The following is a 21994-nucleotide window of genomic DNA, read 5'->3' as shown; positions in this document are numbered from 1 at the left end:
GCCATTCATGTGATGTATTTATTGCTTTTTGATTAGAGTTATTGATGTAACTACGCTTTGAAGAGCTCTAGGAGGATCATATTGCCAGCTAGAGCGAATGAATGAGGTTTACTTTTGGCTATTATTTTGCAGGATTGTAAAGCAGCCCAAGCACAACTTCTGAGAGAGTTTCTGCAACAAGTTCGCAAGCACAAGCAAGAGGTGACCTACTTAACTATAGCTTTTCTTGTTTCATTTTTTTTTTGTTACTCTGTTAAATGTTCATTTGGCCGGTTCTCTTTTCAGCAAATGCACCAGCTTACAACTGAGCTGAGCTTCATTGATCAAGACCTTAAACGTGTTGAGGTAAGTTTATTCTTGCAGGGTGATGCCGTGGTTTTTTTAAATTTTTTAAATTGCTCAAATAACACATTGAAATCACGAGTTACAAGTCTAACCTGTCTGTGGAAGAAAGTTGTGAGCTTGTGTTGCTGATGGTTGTGTGCCAAGTACGCGGAACACTACTTACACGTTACGCTTAAGTGTATGAAAGTGCACTTAAAGGGACACCAAAGAGCAAAACGATTTTTCTCATATTAGTAAAGTACTCTTTCACGATACCAAAAACACCACGCTTGCTGCGAGAAGACTCTTAGTAAGCGAGAAAACGAGCAAGAACAAAAGGTGGGTGGTGATGCCACCCTGAAGTTTCCGCACCATTCGCCGTGACGTCACATGTTTTGGCGGCGCCTACTAGGGACTACGTAGTTCCTAATCGGTAAAAATGAAGTACATTGTCTTCTGAGGGGGCCATAGACTTAACATACCAAGTTTGGGGTAAGTTTGTTGAGCCAATGGCGCCAAAATACGATAAATACTTAGAAATCCCTGACGTCACGCGGGGGGATTTCGGCGCGAAATTTAAAAATGAAACTTTGAACTTGATTTTCTCGTTTATTAATGAGCCTATGATGGCGAAATTAACGACATTAAAGTTCTAAGAGCACAATTTATCGATCTAAACCGATTCATTGTTTCTCTTTAGTGTCCCTTTAAGTGTACAGTAAAAGTAAGTGTACAGGTACAGCGTACGCTTCCTTAGATGGAAGTAAGTGTACACTGTATATAAACTTCCAGAGAAGGGTCTAGCCATCCTGCATAAGTATGCTGTGAGCTTGTGTAGTTAATGGGTGTGTCCCAAATATTACATTGAACACTAGTCCAAGTGAGTTCCTGTTATGGAAGAAGGGCTCATATTCAGATGTTAGAAGCCAGTAGATAGACTCCTAATCAGCACATATGATCCTGCATAATACCAAATTTGTGGCTGTGATGAGTGCATTGCAGTAGCAGGTGGCATTGAAGTGTTTGCCATTGTCAGATATTTAAGGATGTCATCACTTCTGCATATCTGCATGTTAGGCAGGGAATGCATAACATATATACATGATTGCAACTACATAGTTGCTTGTTTAGTGGACTTCACATGGTATTCTTTTGAGTTGTATTGCACGGGATAACAATTTTATGGCATTACATGCTTCCTTGTGCAATGCATTTTCTTCATTTGTCTGCTATAAATAAAGTTGTTTGTCATTATTAACCTTCAACCTTTTTTTTTTTCACATTCGGGGACAGTAGTGTTGAAATTGATGCTAGACATGCAATAAGTGGACTTTGACCTTCATTTCTTCTTCTGATGAATATCATAAGATTGTGGAATGAATGACAATAGAGTTCTGAGAGAATAACTTATCTGGTTGGTTTCACTTCAGCGTCTGTATAAAGTTTTATGCACCCAAAATTCATCACATGTTGTTTGCGTGGCCTATGGTGTACACTGCTGTAGGTACACCGTAGGAGGTGTGCTCTGCAATGCCAAATTTAATCGTTATGTACAATGTTTTTTATGTGATTCATTTTGTATAAAGGATAAAGGATTATATAAAGGATAGTACAACAGAGTGCCCTAGCTGTGGGACAGGACATTAGGAGCACACACCACTTTCTCTTTGCACTATCCCAAAATGATATTGTTAGAGTTGTCAAGGTGCTAAACATTGCTGCTCAACCCTGAGATGGCTTGTGTGACTTCAGTATTATGCTCAGCTAGACTGTGTCTATGATATCTCTGGTGGGTCAGTTCTCTGTAAGCCCCACAACTGGTTGTCATGCGCACTTTGTAGCTTCATGCGTGCCACGAACAAAGGACGAAAATTTTTTCCTTGTATATCTCTTATCCATCCATAGTTATTGATATTTCTCAATGTCTTATGGTCCAGTGCAATTTATGTCTTTCAGGAAAGTTCCAAGTCTCCTGATAATTGCTGGCTTGTTGATCCTGCATCCTGTTTAGCTGGTGGGGATACAGCAAGCTCAGCAAATGCAAACACCATGCAGGACGGGTTCAATGGCAGCAAGCATGTGAGTTTTAAGTTTTGAACCTTCCAATCATAAAATAGCATTATTTGAGAAACTTACTGAAATTAATGTTTTATTCCTGTTTTGATTTCGCTGTTGCAATATGGGGAAAAGCACTGCATACCTCTAACTTTTCAAAATATGTCATGAAGTTTGTGAAGCTATGTTTGTGCTATTGTAGTAGGAATGTTGCATTAAGTTTAAAGAAAAACAGAATGTGTTTGCAAAAATTACGTAAGTGTGTTGAGAAATAAGACAAGTGAGATGGTAGATAAAAATGAATATGCGAAGTTGTGATGGTGCCTGCATTGCCATTTTGTGGCATTGCATGATGCCTTAATAAGGGCTACTTCGAGCAAGTGTATTTAGTAGGCATGTGCGAATATATGAACACTTCAAGTATTTGAATGAATATTACAGATTTGAATTCCCTTCGAAACGAATTTAAATTATTCTAAATTTTGAAGTATTTGAAATGAGCTAATAGACATAAGCCGCATGTAACCGCCTTTAAAGGTGGTTTCACTGCAGTGGAGGGGTGCTGCACTGTGAATACACCTATCCAAGTGTATTCTGCCACGAAGCCCCACTTCAAGGTTAAATAAACATATTACCCTCTCATTGATTCATCATTATTAAGTTTAAAAGCTCATTATACCATGCTTAGTTTCTACAGCGCGACTGGACGCGGACGGAGAAGGAACACTCAAACACACACACAGCGCTGTGTGTGTGTTTGCGTGTTCCTTCTCCGTCCGTGTCCAGTCGCGCTGTAGAAACTAAGCATGAACAACCAACTAGCCCGCCAACGCACTTTAGTCATTATACCAGCTTATATGCTCTTAGTAAATTTTAAAACATAACTTATTTTACAGGTTATCACTTCCATTCTACCGAAAGTCAAATTCTGCTGCTCTTCAAAGTTGCTTCCACTTTCCTTTGAACTAAAAAGAGTGACATTTGCACATGCCTTGTTTCAGTTTAAAACAATATTGTGCAGGTTAGTTGAGTCATCACAAATATGCTCATTTTTCTTTATAATATGTGATACATGTACTATACGAATTCGATTCGAAATTATTCAACCAAATCACTGTTCGCTTCGAATTCACCTCGAACCTAAAATTTACTATTCGCACATGCGTAGTATTCAGGCAACTTTCCTGAAGCCAGCTGAATTTGCAGAAACATATTTGCTCAATGAGTCACTGTGACCTAAAAATACTGTATTGCTTCTAAGTCTCTGCTATGTCTAGCTTGCTGCTCCTTGTTTTCTGCATGTAAACATAAATTGTTTGTAAACTAAGCATGCATTTCACAAAAAAGTGTGCACTGAGACAAACATAAATATAAATGTGTGGTGCTCCTTATCCAGTGTATTATAGTATACTAGCTTAATTCCTGTTTCTGCGTGTAGCAGCTTCAGTGAACGATGAATTCACTCCATTGCTTTTAATAGGATCCATGTGTGTGAAACTATTTCTTCATTTATGATCAGGGGAGTAAGCCCCAATGGGTGCAGACTACTTTGGCTTCCCGCCGGAAACGTGTGCATCTACACTTTGATGACCTGGAAGACTGCTACCTCACAGCACGAACGAAGAGCCTCAACTCCACTTCTGCTGGTTGGTCTTTATCTCACACACTTGTTGTATAGGTATATTGATAACTGTTCTGTTGTTCACCTTGTCTCCTCCTTATATGACCAGCTTTCTTGTAAGTGGAAGGGAATAGGTACCATAGTAGTAGCTTGTTGTTGTAGTTGTGCATTGCAACTGATGATCAGACCATTTCTTGCGAGTGTTTATACAGAATATGGTTGAAACTCGATTTAATGAAGTGATGAGGATGCTCGAATTATTTCGTTAAATCGGAAATTTCGTAAAACCGAGAAAGGGAGTTTTCGGTCGTTTGAAATCTAAAATTGTAACATAGCGGTACCCAAAAGCTACCACAGCATTGTTTCTGTCAGCAACCCATGCCTGTGCGTCTTAAAGTCCACGAGGGCGGCCCGAGGGCGGCCCAGACGTAAGGGACACCATGTCTGGGCCAGGTAGATGGTCTCGTGGAGTTATGACCGCCTACCGATATGCAATGACGCGGAGAACGAATGCAGTGACTGTGTGAGCAGGCTGAGAGAGAAAGATGGGAGTGACGGATCAGTACGACGGATCAGTGCTATCCGTCGCATAAACCATGACATAACCAAAGTAACCACCGCCACCTCTAGCACCATTCGGTACATAACGCTACCAGCTGCAGAGTCCGTTGTTCCGTGCAATGGCGCAGCGTGCAGCCTCATCAAAGCCAAGCTAGGGCCGTCACTATGACACCTAGATGTGCTAACGTTATATATTGAGAGCGCACGCTCGAAGAAAAACCTGTCTCAGTCAAAATTAGAAGGAAATCACCGCTTTTTCACTCAACTATTTCAGGAAAAACTGTGTTAAATTGGCTTTGGTGGCCAAATTAGTTTGTTAATTCAGGTTGATGGCACCCTATGGTATTTGCCCCTATGGGATGCACCTATGGGTATATGCTGGGGAATAGAAATTACGTTACATCAGTAACTTTGTAAAATCGGGCTTCGTTAGATTGAGCTTTAACTGTATTTCATTTTGTTCTGGAATTTGAATGGTTAACATAGTCTTTTGTGTAGTAATACTAGCATTGTATTAATTAACACTTTTTGTAGATTGAAGTGTGTATAGTGGAATCCTGAAAACTAACTGCTGTTGTTAATATATTAATGCTCTTGTGAGTTTGTGTTCCTTGTATTACTGGTGTTCAAGTACAATACAATTGGTAGTTTTATTAAAGTCCCTGTTTGTATTTAGCATTTTGTTTCATGAATCTTTTACATGTTCATTTATTTTACAAGTGGAATTGGTTGTATGTAGTGGCACTGATACTATTAAAGATTCAGAGGTTTGCAGTAAAACAATTTGAAAAAGAGCGATTTCTTTCTATGGTTATGGAACATAAAATAGAGATAGAAGCATGATTTTAATTTATTCAGATGTAAAGTGGTGTATTAAAGTAATGAAACTGATTATGGTATGCAAGTTTGAAATATCCATGTCCCACATAATTTCCTCCAGCTCGTGTTTTTTAATAATCAGTGGTGTACAGTGTTTTCAACCGTTGTTTTCATTAGCAAGTTGAGGGTGCTTGCTTCTCATATAATATATGATGTTCTAGAAATGGAGAAATAACAGGAAGGACTTGTCTGGTTAAGTATTAATTCTCTTAAATTAAGCGTGAATTATTGTCTGCAGACATTTGGCTACAGACAATGATTAATTGGTGACAATGACAATGAGATAAAATTAGCTGTTCAGGGCTGAGGCATTGGGAAGTCTGTGCAGCATGCATGAGTAGTTGATTCTTACTGTTTTGTGATCCTTGGCATCCAAGTAAGCACATCATTGTACTGTTTGATTATACAGTGGTGGTCCAAATATGCCATCTGCGCCATTTTGCTATAGTTCTACTTGTATGCACCTTGCTACAACCCTTCGAAGTGCAACTTGCACCAACTGCGCCAAAGTTCACCATTTAAGTATTCTTGGTCTGGTGCCAGACACCCCGATAACCCTTTCAGTTGGCTGCGGAGCCTCTTCCTCTTTCCACAGATGGGCTTTTTCTCATTAAGACAGAGTCTTTATCAGCCTAGTCCTTTGATTTGTTTTATCTGTTATGCAGAGGCTTTTCAGCGTGTTCAAGTGGATGGCATTTGAAGCCTTGTACTTGGAAATCCAGATTCTACACACCTCTTGTGCTTTATGATTGTTAAGATATGCTGAGACTTACCATTTGTATGGTACCATTGTGAATGTACAGCATAAATTTCAAGTTTGTTGCCGTGCACAATATGTCCATTTCAACTGATGTTGAAAAATGAAGTGCTGCAAGCTTGCAAGCTGTGTGCCGGCCTCAGCTTCCTGATACGTCAGCATTGATAACCCACATTATGCTGCTGCTTGAGGGCGCTGCTTCAATTCACGGCGGCTGCATTTCGATATGGGTGAAATGCAATGAACACCTGTGTGCTTAAATTTAGGTGCAGATTAGAGAAACCCAGGTGGTCGAAATTAATCTGTAGTCTTCCACTACAGCGTGCCTCAAAACATATTGTGGTTTTGGCATGTAAAACCCCAGAAATCATTATATTATTGGTAGCCCACAGATAATGATTCCAGTGATTCCACTCCTGCGCCAACTGCGCCAAAGTGCGCCAAATTCAATTTACTGCGCCATCCTGATAAAATCGACGAAAATTGCGCCAAACTGCGCCAGAGTCTCGGGTTTGGGGGTGTCTATTACCGGCAACCGCACCAGAGGCGCGTCAAAACTCGTGCAGCTTGATCTTGGGGCCGTCAAAGTCACAACCACGGACCAAGAATTAGTCCACTGAATAAACAGCGCTTGCGCGTGCATCCCGATCCATGACGCCATGATCGGTGCCGACACAGCTTCCGTTGTGCAAGTCGGCTCGACGGCAAAATGCATCCTCCGCAGAAGCTTGTGATGCCTAGGACAATTGGTAGCATAAAAGTGAGGCGGCGATTCATCGGCGGACGTCGTCTGTTCCAGAAACGCTGCTGATAGCTCGTTTCATGAGTTGCATGGCACATAAATGAAGCAATGCTAAGTAATAACAACTACACGCGTGCCGCTAGAATGTCTGTCACTTCTGTTTCTGGACATGGCAGAATGAGGGAGAACTAGAGCAATGTCGAATTTTCCGGGCTTCATGTCCATGGAAGGGCACGTTAACAGTGGGAACGCGTTGTCACTTTTCATCAAATATACTTTATTCATGAATCTTCATCCAGAGGACCTTTTTCGTAATTTTCTTCCACCAGGCCAGCACATCCTGGTTGGTAATCGTTTTTGCAGTAATGAAAGGCCCTGCCCTTCTGAGCTCGTGAGTGTTAGGACCCAATTCGAACATTTTGTTTGTTCTTTTTTTCAAATGTCATCTCATTAATAAAAGAATGCCTCTTTGTTGGAGCAGCCGCAAATCTGTTTCAATTTGCGCAGCGGGCCCGTCGCTGACGGCCCTGGCGTCGGAAGGCCCACTGTGAAGCGGCTACTCTATGTTGTACATCCGCGCCTCGCTTTCCAGGGTCAGTAACTGATGGTTAAAAAAAATTACTTTCCTTAAATGCGAAGCAGTGAATGCAATCGCAACAAATTGCATTGTTATACTTAGTAAGGCTAGCAGGTAACTCTTTTGAATCCGATCTCGCGTAACTCAACAGAATGCAGATTTAAGAGAATACGGCCGCTTCGGAGGCCGAAGTGGTTGTCGTGCTTTCAGTTCTCTATACGTGAAGTAAGCGTTGCGAGCACAGCAAGTTTACGACCAGTCTCCTCATGCCTGTCGAGATAGCACGCGCGCCAGCGATAGTGCCCTTTGAGCGACACAGCAACCCCTCCCACCTCCACTCCCGTCACTTCATGCTTCATAATGGTGAAGCGCTAAAAGAAACGGAGACTTACGAAGAACACATGACTTCATGCTCCTTACGAAAGACGGGCGGGGCGTTTCCTCTCTGCTTGATGAGCACTCGACGGCAGGCCTCGCGCGCAGGGTGATGTTATCGCATGCGCCCTTCGTGCGATGGAGACGTTCGGCACGTTTCATCTCCGCTTCAGCCGCATTCGTCGCCAGCTGTAACTCGTATGTAGAACATACGATGTGCGGAGAGATGTTATCATGCGCGGGGTGGTGTTATGAGTTTGAACTTTATACTGAAAATGATGGCCTCGGCGACTCCAATAACCCGTCGAGAGTGTGCATATAAATGCTTTCGCAATAAAAATAAAAGTTATTTATGGCACCTTCGCACCAGTGGTGCCAAGCCTGAAGCAAGAGTTGAGCTGGGTGGTCATCCTTGTTTCTTTTTATTTTTTCTTTATTTCTTCTATTTCTTTCCCTCTGTTTCTTGTATCTCTTTTTGTATTGGTTTCTCTCTATTTTTTTCTTTCGCACTCTTTCTATCTTTATTTATTTATTTTTTATTTAAAGATACTGTCGGTCCACATCAGGACTAAGACAGGAATCTTTCTTTCTCTTGCCTTTCCCTCTCTATCTATTTATTGCTTGTTTCTTTCTCTCTCTGCTTCTTTCTTTCATTCAATCTTGCTCTTTGTTTTTTCTCTTTTTCGTTTTCTTCTCTCTTTGTCTTTTTCGGCCTTCTTATCTTTTTATGTCTTTATTTTCTTTATCTCTATTTTTTCTCTTTCTTTCTATTGCTATCTTTCTTTCTCTTTTCTTCCCTCTCTTTCTTTCTGTCTCTCTCTCTTCACGTGTTTCACGTGCTCCACTGCACCGAGTAGTTTTCGTTTAATGCTCGTACCTGCTGTACTCGGTAGTGGGGCTTGACCTAATTCCGGTCGCGCATACCCACCTGTGGAGTTTTGCACGACGGAGCACAAGTTGCTGGTAGCTTAAACAGCTTTACTGTCAAAAAATGAGGAGCCATTCCGCTCGGTAAGCTGGACGGCCAGCGAAGCTTTTAGTGCCCGGCACAGATGTGACATGGTGGATGCCAGTTTGGTATGCAAAGCCAGGTTTTTAACGGCCGGGCTGTTAACGCTCAATATGCATTATTTTTTGCACTTCTCTCTCGAGGGTGCTAGGGAATGTCCTAGCCGTATACAGCTTCGATGTAAAAGGAAAACGAAGTTTGTTATATCATGTAGTCCCCTATTGAGTGCACTTTCGGACACTTTCACGGATGCTCGGCTTAAAGCAGTTCTCCATCTTCCAGGCAACACAGCGCACGCGCAAGCGATAGTCTGGAAGCATTGCGAGGATGCTCTTGCTACAGCACAGACAGGGCCTCAGAAAAAGGGAAGGGACTGTCGAAAGACGCCGTTGGCTTTCTGAGCCCAGCTAAGTGATGTCATGTTGCGCCCAGCGATGCAATCGATCGAGGAGAAAAATAAACATGCCTTTGCCTTTGAGTTGCTTTAAGGAAATGCATTGGCGATTGTGTGAATCTTTAGCATTGAGGCACTGTTGTATGTCGCGGTCGTGGCGTTTGTCTGCCACTTCTGCTGATAATTACGTAGATGTATTTAGAGTGTTATTTCATAAAGTACAGCTTTGAATATCCAGTATTTTGTTTATTTGCTAGTTCTGGAAAAAAAATCGGTGAATAGGTCATTCGAGAGCACTTAAGTGCATTGGGCCATTATTTTTGCATTATCGAGTAAAATATAGAGTGCTCCTGAGATGATTTTCTCCATGAGATTTGCAATGAATCAAAATATTTCTAGCTCTTCATAAGAGCCCTATAATAATTATTCAGGTGCTTGAATATAAATGCAACATGCTTCTCCAGTGTACTCCAGGATGTGAAATTAGCTGCTCCAAAGTGCTCCAAGATGGAACATTTTGCTGCTCCAAAGTGCTCCAAAATGAAAATTTTGCTGCCCCAAAAATTGCTCCAAATCAGAAGTCCACGGTAGCATCACTGTGATTCTGAAAGCCAATGAGAATGTGAGAGCACGTTCGGGACTGTTCGGGGCTGAGATATTTATTCATTTATCTGAGAGCCTTGCCACATCTGGGGGACGCAGCTCCTCGCATGGAGCCCCGTTTCCAATTCGTTTTATTTCTCTGAACTTTAATACTGTACGTCACACAGATGTGTTAAGGGGAGATGCTTTAAAGATGCGGCTGCATTAGAGAGCGCACCTTGATGAAGTGATTCATTGGCTGCTGAGTCAGAGTTTTTCATTCTGCTTGCCATACCACCTCTTCTTGTTGTTAACCCTTTTTATGCCATGCTGTAATCCTGAATTCTGACTAGAAATGGTGAAATTTTTTTACTGTGAACCCCTCTTGCCAACATGTTTCAATTCCTCTGCCACAAGTTTAAATTCACTTCTGCCTTACCAGAGGACTCCTTACCAGAGCACAGCAAAGCACTGAGACAAAGCCAACTCATCCATGACAGTGTGAGAAAAGATTAAGCACAATTGGCCAGCTGCACTCATCCTTGGCCGTTTTGATTAAAAATGCATGGATGAGCCCAGCTCGTCCTAGTCAGTGAAAGGGTTAATACGATCTGTGTGTGTGGGTGTGCGTGTGTAACACACACATGCACACGCACGCACGCGCGCACACACACACACACAAAGTTTTAATCCTGCCTGTAACAATATTTTGGTGTAGTACTAAAGTCTCACTGTTTCCAGAGCTTTCCTAGAAAAATTTAAGTTTTTTTTTTATGCATTGAAACATTTTGGGCATTTCACATCTGTGTCATTGCAGATGGCCTAAAGGAATTTACAGAAAACCTTTCAAAGTTCACAAGGTACAGCAGCATGCGCCCATTGGCAACACTCAACTATGCCACTGATCTGCTCAATGGCACCAGCATTGTGTCCAGGTTAGTGTTGTGCATGTCATGCAACATCACAACCTGCATCTCAGAGCTTTATCGCATCTCTTTTTTTTTTATTTGTTTACATGTTATTTCTTTTTTGCAGCATAGAATTTGACAAGGACAATGAATTCTTTGCCATAGCTGGGGTCACCAAGAAGATAAAGGTTTTAATTTTGTTTCCAAACTTTCGCAGCTGTGAATGTGGAACTTGGTGAGAATCTAAATCTCTGATTATGCACCTTTGTCAGGTCTTTGAATATGGCACAGTTATACAGGACATTGTGGACATCCATTACCCTGTCAATGAGATGATGTGCAATTCAAAGATAAGGTAAGCGTTAAAGATTAATTTCGTTTAATTTTCTCAGTGTTGGTTTCTTTTGAAGGATGTGCGCTGCCAGTGTTTTTTTTATTGTATATTATACAATGAATGTAACGGTTTATTTTTAAAAATGTTTTAGTTAGGCTGAATTTACGAATGAAGAGAATTATGGCTATTGAACTCTTGGTGTGTATCTTCCTTGCACATCACATGGTGATGTGCAAAGAAGGCGCCCTTCCATTTATGCTCTGGCTGGAGCTCTCAACCAGCCAAAGCAAGGAGAGTAACAGATGAAGGAGGAACAGATGAAATAGATACGACAGAGAGCAGAGGCCATCCTGGAAAAAACACCGACAGACGGCACGCTCTTGTCATTGGAAAAGGAGGCGTGCTGTAGCATAGGCAGCGAGAGACGACAAAAGAAAAAGTAATCTTTTAAACATACTATAGATGGCAGAAACACGCAAGGGGGATGTCCTTGTGCTACAGCATGAATATTTAAATGGAGAATCAGGCCATAGCAAGGTAGAAAGTCTGGAAACCGCCTGCTCGCTCTCCGCGTTGCACAGCCACACGTGCAAGGGAGCATGTTTCACAGTCTCTAACATAATTCTAGACTGCGAAAATTCTATAAGAGGAGAAATAAAGCCTGTAGAAACATACAGTTGATGGCAGAACTGCTTTGAAGCTCGCTGGCTTCACCTTACTGTGTGCAACTTAGTGGAAAGTGTGGAGAACGTGTGGGTACATCAATGACATGACAGGACGGGAATATGGGAACATATCGGTATGCAGTGAAGATGGAACCGTTAATATCGCTGCTTTATATTTCTTTGACCTATTTTTTTGTTTTTGTATTACTTTTGTTACATATACCACTCTTCTGTTTGTTACTCCCAGTTGCATCAGTTGGAGTTCATATCATAAGGGTATGCTGGCTTCCAGTGACTATGAAGGCACTGTTACTATCTGGGATGCTTTCACTGGACAGAAAGTCAAAATGTACCAGGTGAGATTTGTACATGCGAAATAGCATGTTTGATAATTTGTTGGTACCTTGCACATGTTCATCAATTGCAGCTGGCTAAAAGAATAAGTTGTTTGCAGGTTGGCTACAAAGTAAAATGAATATTAGTGTAACTGCTTAACTACGTTGCTCTACAGTGTAACAAAGCTGTCTAAAATGGCACGGGAACTTGAACGGTGCTATTTTAACAAGCAATGACAAATGTATAAATGCAAAGGCATATTCTTATAGATTACCATGTATTTGCACCCACATTAAGCTGGTAGTACTATAAAACCTTTGCCTTTTGGCACAAAAATACTGTCATGTTTTTTGTATAGATGCCATTAATTTAAAGCAGGGGTTCTCAAACTTTCTGGCCTTGGGGAAGCCCAACAGTGTTTCCAGAGTGCCATAGAATGACTAGCATCCTTTTTTACACTGGTGTGCTTTTAACTAGGCTTGTGCGAATATTCGAGCACTTCGAATATTCGAACGAATAATACAGTATTCGAATTTGCTTCGATTCGAATTTAAATTATTGAAAATTTCGAAGTATTCGAAATGAACGAATAGGTGTATATTAGACCGCTTATAACCCCCCTGTAAAGGTGGTTTCACTGCCGTGGAGGGGTGCTATACCGTGAATACACCTTTCCAGGACAAATCCGCACTGTCCGTTTGTAACCTCCTGTAAAGGTGGTTTCGCTGCAGTAGGGGGGTGCTATACCGTGAATACACCTTTCCAGGGAAAATCCGCATTGCCGCGAAGCCCTACTTCAAGGTTAAATGAACATATTACCCTCACATCGATTCATCATTTTTTTTAAGTTTAAAGACTTGTTATATCGGCTTACATGCTCCAAGTATAGTAAATTTTAAAACGTAACATATTTTACAGGTTATAATTTGCGTTCTACCGAAAGCCAAATCCTGCTACTATTCAAAGTTGCTTCCACTTCCTTAGAACCAGAAATAGTGACATTTGCACATGCCTTGTTAAAAGTAAAAAAAGAAATGTTGTGCAGGTTGGTTAGGTCATGACAAATATGCTCATTTTTCTTTATAATATATGATATATACTATTCGAATTCGATTCGAAATTATTCGACCAAAATCACTATTCGCTTCGAATTCGCTTCGATCCTAAAATTTACTATTCGCACAAGCCTACTTTTAACATAAAGTAGATGGGGGGGAGGAGGGGTTGACAATGCTTCTAGATCTACGAAACCGAAGTAATAATGCCGCCACATTTGCCTGTTATCTTCAATCATGAAGGCGATTGCTGTTGATCTGGAACCCGTCACTGGCGATTTTTTCTCTAAATCAATAAATTTGGTGTTATTGGGGGTAAAACGAGAGCAGGTTGCATTCATTCAGGCCATTCGCAGAACCCTAAAATGCCCTTCGAGGAACCCCTGGGTTCCACGGAACCCAGTTTGAGAACCTCTGATTTAAAAAATAGGTGTACTATATGAATCTTTTCAGTCTTTCACAATGGTGTGTATGTCTCTTGAATGTAATAAAGTTTGCATCTGAGCAGTTGGGCATATGTTGTGCTTTTGAGCATGTCCTCACAAAGAGAGAAGATGCTAAAGTCGGCTTTTGGTAACTTTTAAAACTTCAAATTTTTCTGCAAAACATCTTTTAGTCTAAACCTTTGAGCATTAACTATGTGAACACACTTTGGGTACCTGGAAGCAGCTTTATATATACCGCAGCCAAACTCCTTTGATCCATGGAGTTTAGGATGTGTCAAGGTGGTGTACTCATTCATGATGTGGAAAACAATTTTTGTGTTAATACGGTTGATTAATTGCCCTGCAAACAGCACTTTAAGGTTGTTTTTTATAGTGAAACATGAAAATGTATTCATGGGGAGTGCGCACTATTGCCCCTGTCGGTGGCATACCAAGTTTAGAACTACACGCTAAGCAAAAGGAAAAAAATACATGTCGACAGATACAGTGACAAATGTTTTGATAATTCATTCATATCAAATGTCAATTCTGTGCAGTTCACTACAAAATGCACAGGTACACATGCCCACTTTCTCTCTTAAAGGGGTCATGAACCACCTGTTGGGCTTGGTGAGAAAACACATCCTGCGAAAAGTAGACACTGCTATGAACAGCTCAGCCAAATCTTGCAGTCATGTGCAGCAAGGAAAGTTTAGAAGCATTCTTAGGTGTCCTCTTTTTATACAGAGGCCTGTGCTCACTCTCTTCGTAGCTGCCAGCACCTGCTGTTTGACGTCAAACAACAGATAACATGTTGTTGGCCAATAGCCAACATAAATCCACAGCGGTGTTAGGATCAGGTGTTGCCACGGGATGTCACTACGCTGCATAGTCTGCTAACATTACACAGTAGCAACGTACGCATAGGAATCAAAACGGGAGAGAGCGAAGTGTTTCATCACACACGCTGACGTAACTTCTTTCCTCCGTGCCGTCCCTCCCTGTGTCACTTCCATCATGCTCATCGGGACGAGAGAAGAGAGAAAGCGCTTAAAGTGTGCATCAAATCCTTGTAACTCTGCTTGTTCTTGATGGATTCGAGAAATTTTTGTGGCAATCGATTTGTGAGGCAATACACTGTGGCACTGAAGTTGTCTATGATTACTGGGAAAAGTGGTTCAGGACCCCTTTGAAGTATTTATTTTATGTCTCTGCTTTAACTTGATTGTCATTGACAGTGTGTTGTTTTTGCGTTTTGTTGTGTTCTGTTTGTTTTGTTGCTATGTATTGAGCATTTTCTTGTTACACTTAAAGAAAGTCAACAATATTTGTCCCACAAAGCCACTTGATGTGACAGCATTTGTATGTTTCCCTCCCTTTTTTTTCCTCTCATGCATTTGTGCTGATGGTCATCTGATATGTTGCTTTTTATTGTCCTCTATTTCCACTTTGAATGTGTTGTAAAGTGTAGTATAAATCAACAAAGTAGGTAGGTGCACTGGTAGTTAAATGTTTCTCTATGTGCTTGTTGCTGTGTGGTGGTTTGGAGCTGCATGCATAACGTTATCAAATGTTTAGTCGTCTAGCATAGGAAGCCCAGTAGTACTTGAGTGCATTGGTGCATTGGTGCTTTTCTGCTTTTCTTCATTTTGCTGTGCACGTTGTCTGCCTGTTTATTTCGCTGTGCTTGTGGCCTGGCATGACTACCTGCTTCATCATTGTACTTTCATTTGCACTGCTCCTCTGACATATGCCATAGTCATGGTGGCATCTTCCCTATTGCCCTCTGCCAGTCTAAAGTCCTGGACAGTCATCGGTAGGGTCTGCTTATGAGAGTCACCAAGTCTGTGGAGGCAAAGGTGTGCACTTATCTAGATGTGCTTCTTTCTTTTCTCATTTTTCTTTTCTGTCATCTTCGAGAATTTATGGCACCCATTGTACTGAGCATGCAGTTTATGTGGGTAACATATAGTAATTGCAGACATACTCAAAAAAAAAAAAAAAGAACGAAAGAAAAGCTAAAGTTAAAATGTGAGGGAAAGAAACATTGTTCTCCGTGTTCAAATCAATGGTCAATATTCATGTGCTGTGAATGCTGTTCTGAAGTGAATGATTTAGTAATAAGTATAAAGTGGCACAGTTAAAACAGCTTGCTGCATTTTTATTTCAGCAACTTCAAAATATTTTGAGCAGAAATGTGGCATTGCATGGATGAGGGCTGGTTTTACAACCAAAGAAAACAGCTTGGATAATGGGTGTGGCAGGATTGCTATTTACGGTCGCTATTTACGTGAAACTACTTTTTTTTAATTCTTGCCTTTATTAAGGTTACATAATGTTTCCACATCATTGAAATATGAAATACAAAGTCACCCTGGTGCACCTGTTAGTATCCACGCCATTTTCTTTAATTGGCAAGTGAGGGGGAGACCAGTCCATGCGCATGTAACAGCTTGCTTAGGTTCATGTGGAGCTTTCATTTCTTTCTGATCAAATCATGCAAAGAATTCCAAGTGTAATATTGAACATGCAGACCAAGAAAAGCAACAAAAAAAAAACTTTTTTTTTTTTTTAAGTTGCTAAACTAAAAGCACACGTTGTCATAGTCTATAATTGCTGTCTTATCTGTTAAAGAAAATGAATGTTTTGTTGTGCTGTAATATCTTAAAGTGGCCCTGCAACACTTTTTCTGTGTGCTCAGAAAATGCTGCCGATCGGTAGTTGAGGCTTCTGAGAACACACGAGCCAAACATTATAGCGCAGCACGCGGCCTGGAATTTACAATTCATTTCCAAAGTCAGTTAGAAATTGTTCCCTCTTCTTTCAACAAATGATGCCATATACCCAAATTCACGGCCATTGGCTGATTTGAGCATCGTGGGCTGCATAGTTACCGAGGCCGCCACGTGCCCGTGCGCGCTCACGATTGCACTGAAAGTAAGCCGCGTGTTTGAAGATAAAAAAAAGAATAAGTGCTCAAGGTTATGATGCGCGCGTGACGTAACTTCTTTTCCCCGCGCCATCCCTCCCTGCTTAGCTTCCAGCGTGCTCATCAGGACGAGAGAAGAGAGAAAGCAATTACAGCGTGTGACAAATCTCTGTAACTCCGCTCGTACTTGACGGATTCTAAAAACTTTTGCGGCGGTCGATTCGTGAGGAAATAAACTCCTTTAATGAAGCCATTTGATGGTTACTTGGAAAAGTGATGCAGGGTCCCTTTAAGTTTATGTTGCATGACTATTTGGTATGCATTGTGTTTATTCATTCACTTTTAATGTAACTGGCAAATTTTGGTTAGATATAGTCCATTCCGCATTTGCATTCTAGCTCCATTTTTCTTGCGATCTAACCATAACTAGTGCCTGCTGTTCTTGTCCGCAAGTGGTGGTACTGGCTTAACATTTCATGTACCATGAGCCAGATTTCTAACAATATTGTGCTAGCATCATCCGCAGGCCACGTCAGCGCCTTATAATGATGAGATCAGCGGTAGTAAGTGTGCACATGCAAAACACTACTTGGTGCACGCATTGTCTGCTATGTTCTTGCTTTCATAAATGCACACGTTGCCTTCATTTTTTTTTTTCTGTGAAGCCTAATCATTGAAAGGAATTCCTGAAAATAGCTTCTGCATGTTGATAAACTTCTTTTATTCCCTCGCTTATACACAGTTTTAGTGATACGAAGATAGGAAAGCTCTAAATAGGTGCCACATGTTACTTGTTCACATGTGTGACTTTATACTATACTTAAGAGATCAAGCACATAGCTCTAGCAGAATATGTGACCTAGTGAAGTCAGCAGCACAGCAACTCATGGTCACACCGGAATGTGCATTGCACACTTGCGCACACTATCGCCATCTTGCCAATTCTCACTGTAATTGGCGTGCCTTGCATCAGAAAGGCCATTGCTGAGTTCACGTTAAACATCTGACTGGGCTTCATCCAAACATGGTCATTTCTGCAAGTCATCTGCAGTACCCCAGTCCTGTAAAGGAACACTAAAGAGGAAATGTCAGTCCTATTGTGAGCAGTCTCGGTAAACTAAAAATGACTTTTAAGGGATGATGGGCATAAATAGAAATTCCAGTGTTAACTTTTCGTAGTGTTATAAGAATTACACAGTGTCTGTTAGGACTTTTGAACAGTTCACCAATCAGCAAGGATTGCATAGCATTCTAAAGGAACCAATAACTCGACCTAGTAAGTTTGTTTTAAGAAAGTTTTCAGGTCAATAGCGACCCATACAGGAAAAAACACCTCGAAATCTGGGATGATGTGCATGATGTGCTGACATTATGGCACTATGGCTAAAGCACAAGATTTAAATAAAAAAGCTAACTTTTGCCTTCATTTTTACTCTTAATTACCAAACTTCTACCAAAAGAATGCAGACAATGTCTTTACAAAATGCTTAGTGTTGTTTTTTGTTTTTTCTTTAAAAGGACACCAAAGATTCCAAACAAATCAATTTTTCTGGTTAACTATTCTTACAATATAGTATTTTTATTCATTTGGTGAAAAAGAGGTTTACTACTATTGGAGAAACTGAAGGAATTACTTCTCTGTATTGAATTTCATGCTGGTACACTGGTGCGATGTAGCAGATTTTGAGGTACTATTCTTCTGGAATACAATGTCGACCTCCTTTGTTGAAAGGCAACTAACTGCACCAGAGTAGATGTTGCCCAACTCCGCTGCTTCACAAAGAGCTGGTAGTTTATGGTGCGAGAACTTCAGGACATCGTTGTCACCTTTCTTATGTTTTTGCATCTTTGCTGGATTTCCTAGCATTCTGTCTTGGCAAGAGTGACCACATCAGAAGCAGAACAGATCAGGGGCTCGTTTCTTTTTTTTTTTTAGCCACAGCCTAATGAAGCCATTAGACAATGTGCCCTAGGCACAGGGGACACTATTTATAGTTTTTAACTGTAGTATAGTGATTATGACATAAACAGAAAGAGTTCAGTATTAATGCGCTTTGAGCTGTTGATTAATTCACCGTCGCGCTGCCAGTCGGTAATATCCTGGATAGCTCAATTGGTAGAGTAACTGCCCTGGAAAGGCGTTGGTCCCGAGTTCGATCCCCGGACCAGGACTAATTTTTCGTCAACTAAGAAGCTGTCTTCCTGAGGAGTCCGTATGGATCTCCTTGCAGCTTTGTAGTACAAATGGGTAGTTGTCAGTTTTTCCTTTCGTAACCCTTCCACCACTCGGCGGGATTCCGCAGAACTGCATACCATTAAACAGTTGGGGTTTGCACATCTTGTCAGGCACATATAAATGTACAGAATTTCCATATAAATACTTCACACATTTCTGGGTACTGGCAGGCACCGTTTATTTCTTTTTTGCCATCATCGGAAAGTATTTCGGCCACTATGTTGCTTGATAGTGTTATTTTGTGTAGACATCATAAATGTGTGCAGTTTGATGCAGTATTGTATGAAATTGTAAATGCAGGTTCCCACGTGGCTTGAATTGTTGACACAAAGGTGGGTGCAGTGTGAATGCAAAATCGCAGTACTGTCGCTGTATGGTATTCTACCTGCATTTAATATTGATGAAATGACCTTTACACAGAAGGCTTTGCATATATATGAAACTGTTGAATGGGGAACTACCTCATTTTCGCACCATGTAACTCAAGCGAAAATGTGGGTTATATGTTAATGTTTAGCATAGTGCATCTTCATAACGGTACACATGGATATTGACAACAGCCAGAAATGTTCAATGCTGCTGTAGTAATTAGCATAAGGAATGGTAACCAAATGAAGGAATGTATAAAAAGTTTCTTAAGCAAATGTAGCTCCACTAGATGCCTTGATTAAAAAGAAAATAGAACTCAGAGATAGGGATCTTAGAAAATAGAATTATGGGGTAATGTATGAAAGATGCGCAATGCAAATCTTAGTCACTAGCTTTAAAAAAAAAAGATGTCTGGGTGCCAAAGAAGATGAGGCTAAAATTCCTGACACGATGACAACATTGCTTAACTGTCAATGTATGTGGCCATGCTTATGTTACATGAGCACTTCCTGGTCTTGGATAATGTACTACGCTGTCTGCGCATCATAGCCTGGTGGCTTGAAAATAGTTTTAGTTGTTGTATAAATAAACAGTTTCATGGCCGTGTCTACTCTCTTCTCTTTTGTGGCGCTCTTATTAAGATGACAAGACAAAAACACAAGACTTATGCTAACTTACAACTATTGTTTATTGAGAAACAATGAAATTCTTATGCATACATCACAGTGCCAGCATCGGGTATCACCTTAGTGATAAGGCAGACAGAACAAAGAGTCACCGTGACCTTCTAAACAACCCCTTTATAACAACGCTTTTTTGTGAAACCATGCACTTGCATATGCGTGGAACAGATGAACAAGCAACCTAAATCACATCAAACACCATGTTTTTGTGAGACACTTCTGAGATTTTGCAGAGAATGCACATGCGCTGACAGGCCTACTCGTGAAGTAGCTGTAGGCCGCTAGAGTTCGAATACCTGCCCTCCATTTGCAATAGTGAAATGTAGTTTGTTGGCAACAGTAAGTGGTTAATAATGTCAACATGTGCCTTCTAATATTAATCTTTTATTGGTCTAAACTAGTGAACATTGGTGTTTTTGATTAGTGCCATGCCCTTGTAGGTTCCTGTGAGATTGCCAAAGCATGCACTTAAAACAAGCAGAAAGTAGAGTCTTAAGAATTTGTAAAACCTTTAGAACATTCCATTTGACACTGTTTTTTTTTTAGAAATCACCTCCATGATTTCACAATTATCGTTGAGTAAACACACTTCACTTGAGTTAAAGCTACCATGCTGGCTCTAAAAGGGGGGGAAAAAGAAAAAAAAAAGTGGTTACAGAATACGATAAATGCAAAATGCGGATAGAAAATTAACAATACTGTCCTGCGGCTATGTTTTATTGCTTTGCAGTACTGCATTGTCTCTAGTACACTGTGTTGCTTTATTATTTTTTGTGGTCATATGTTAAAGCCTCCTTCATTGATTTTTTTCTTCTTGTTATAGGAGCATGAAAAGCGGTGCTGGAGTGTTGATTTCAACAAGGTTGACACAAAGATTATTGCTTCAGGGTCAGATGACGCAAAAGGTTGGTGGGGAAATATTTTTCATGGGTCTAATTTGAACCATTGCTTGTTAAATATTATCTTTAACACTTTACACTTCTCAGTGTAGTATAATACTAACAAAAATAGTAACATACAAAGTTAATGAAAAATTAAACATGTTCTAATGGGAAAAAAAGTGGGTGTGCCATATTTATGGTTGGCTGAATAATTGTCAAATACGTAAGAGAAAGCTGAAGAAATAAACCAAATGCAATTAGTACTTTCAGATTGCTGGGCTTTTGTCGGAACTGTAAGCAAATTCTATAAGCTAAGGCATGCATAAGAAGCCAACATCGGTGGACTTAGTTTAGTTACAAGAAAGCAGCAATACTTGTGAGAAGATGAATGTCTTGAAGGGTGATGGTGAAAAGCAGGTTTATTGCATCAGTGCAAGCAACTCATCAAATTTTTGTTTGACTATAATTTATTTAGTTTTCTCTATTTCCTGCAATCCATATATGTCACAGTACTGTTGGATAGTTGAAGGTAAAACTGGTAAGCGCAAATAAGCAAGACAGGGACACAGGAAGAATGAGCATGGACAGTGAACATTATTTGCGCTTACCAGTTTTACCTTCAAGTATGAACCAACTCGCCCAGTTACAAGTTTCATTGAACTGTTGGATAGGCTGTTCCAATGTGCATTAGGGAAGAATTAATTCAGCATGGAAGAAATGTGGCCTTTGATGAGGGTTATGGTATAACAATGGCTGATATGGCAGTATGTCTTTTTTTTTCTTCATCTTCTTTCTTTTTTGACAGTGCATGTTGGGACTTTTAGTTGTAATAAGGAATGCCACCGCGGTGGCCTAGTGGTTGCTGTGCTCAGCTGCTGACCCGAAAGTCAGGGGTTCAATCCTGGCCGCTGCGGCGTCGGATTTCAATAGAGGCGAAATGGTGCAGTGCACGTTACAGAACCCCAGGTGGTCGAAATTATTCGAAATCCTCCACTACGCAGTCTCTCATAGCTCGAGTCACTTTGGGACATTAAACCCCATAAACCACCCTACCAACCAGTTGTAATAAGAGTTGTGTAAAAAGGGAGAGGGCATGGGTAGTGAAACAGTTGCCCGAGCTGAGTGATGGAAGGTAAAGTGATTGCTTTAAGGATGAAACACTTTCTCTAGAATATTTTTATGTTATGAAACAAACTACATGGCATTGAATTGCTTCTAGGTCAGACGTGATACTGGCTTGGCATAGGTGCCTGATACCAGGCATGTACTGTAAGCATATAAGCATCTTATGTTGACA

At 40.7% G+C, this 21994-nt stretch overlaps 1 protein-coding gene across 3 annotated transcripts in view; it reads left to right on the top strand.

Annotated features, from left to right (window-relative positions):
- LOC119396215 (E3 ubiquitin-protein ligase COP1) overlaps positions 1 to 21994 on the top strand; it is a 49772-nt gene that overhangs the window by 11667 nt on the left and 16111 nt on the right. For all 3 annotated transcript variants that reach the window (XM_037663329.2, XM_037663339.2, XM_037663319.2), the window contains exons 6-14: positions 133 to 201; positions 286 to 345; positions 2281 to 2403; positions 3899 to 4025; positions 10694 to 10811; positions 10912 to 10972; positions 11057 to 11139; positions 12031 to 12139; positions 20640 to 20721. In XM_037663329.2, the coding sequence (XP_037519257.1) occupies positions 133 to 201; positions 286 to 345; positions 2281 to 2403; positions 3899 to 4025; positions 10694 to 10811; positions 10912 to 10972; positions 11057 to 11139; positions 12031 to 12139; positions 20640 to 20721 (832 nt within the window). The remainder of the gene's footprint in view (positions 1 to 132; positions 202 to 285; positions 346 to 2280; positions 2404 to 3898; positions 4026 to 10693; positions 10812 to 10911; positions 10973 to 11056; positions 11140 to 12030; positions 12140 to 20639; positions 20722 to 21994) is intronic.

The sequence above is a fragment of the Rhipicephalus sanguineus genome, chromosome 1 (genome assembly GCF_013339695.2).
Source record: "Rhipicephalus sanguineus isolate Rsan-2018 chromosome 1, BIME_Rsan_1.4, whole genome shotgun sequence".
NCBI lineage: Eukaryota > Metazoa > Arthropoda > Arachnida > Ixodida > Ixodidae > Rhipicephalus > Rhipicephalus sanguineus.
This window is presented reverse-complemented; position numbering and strand designations above follow the sequence as displayed.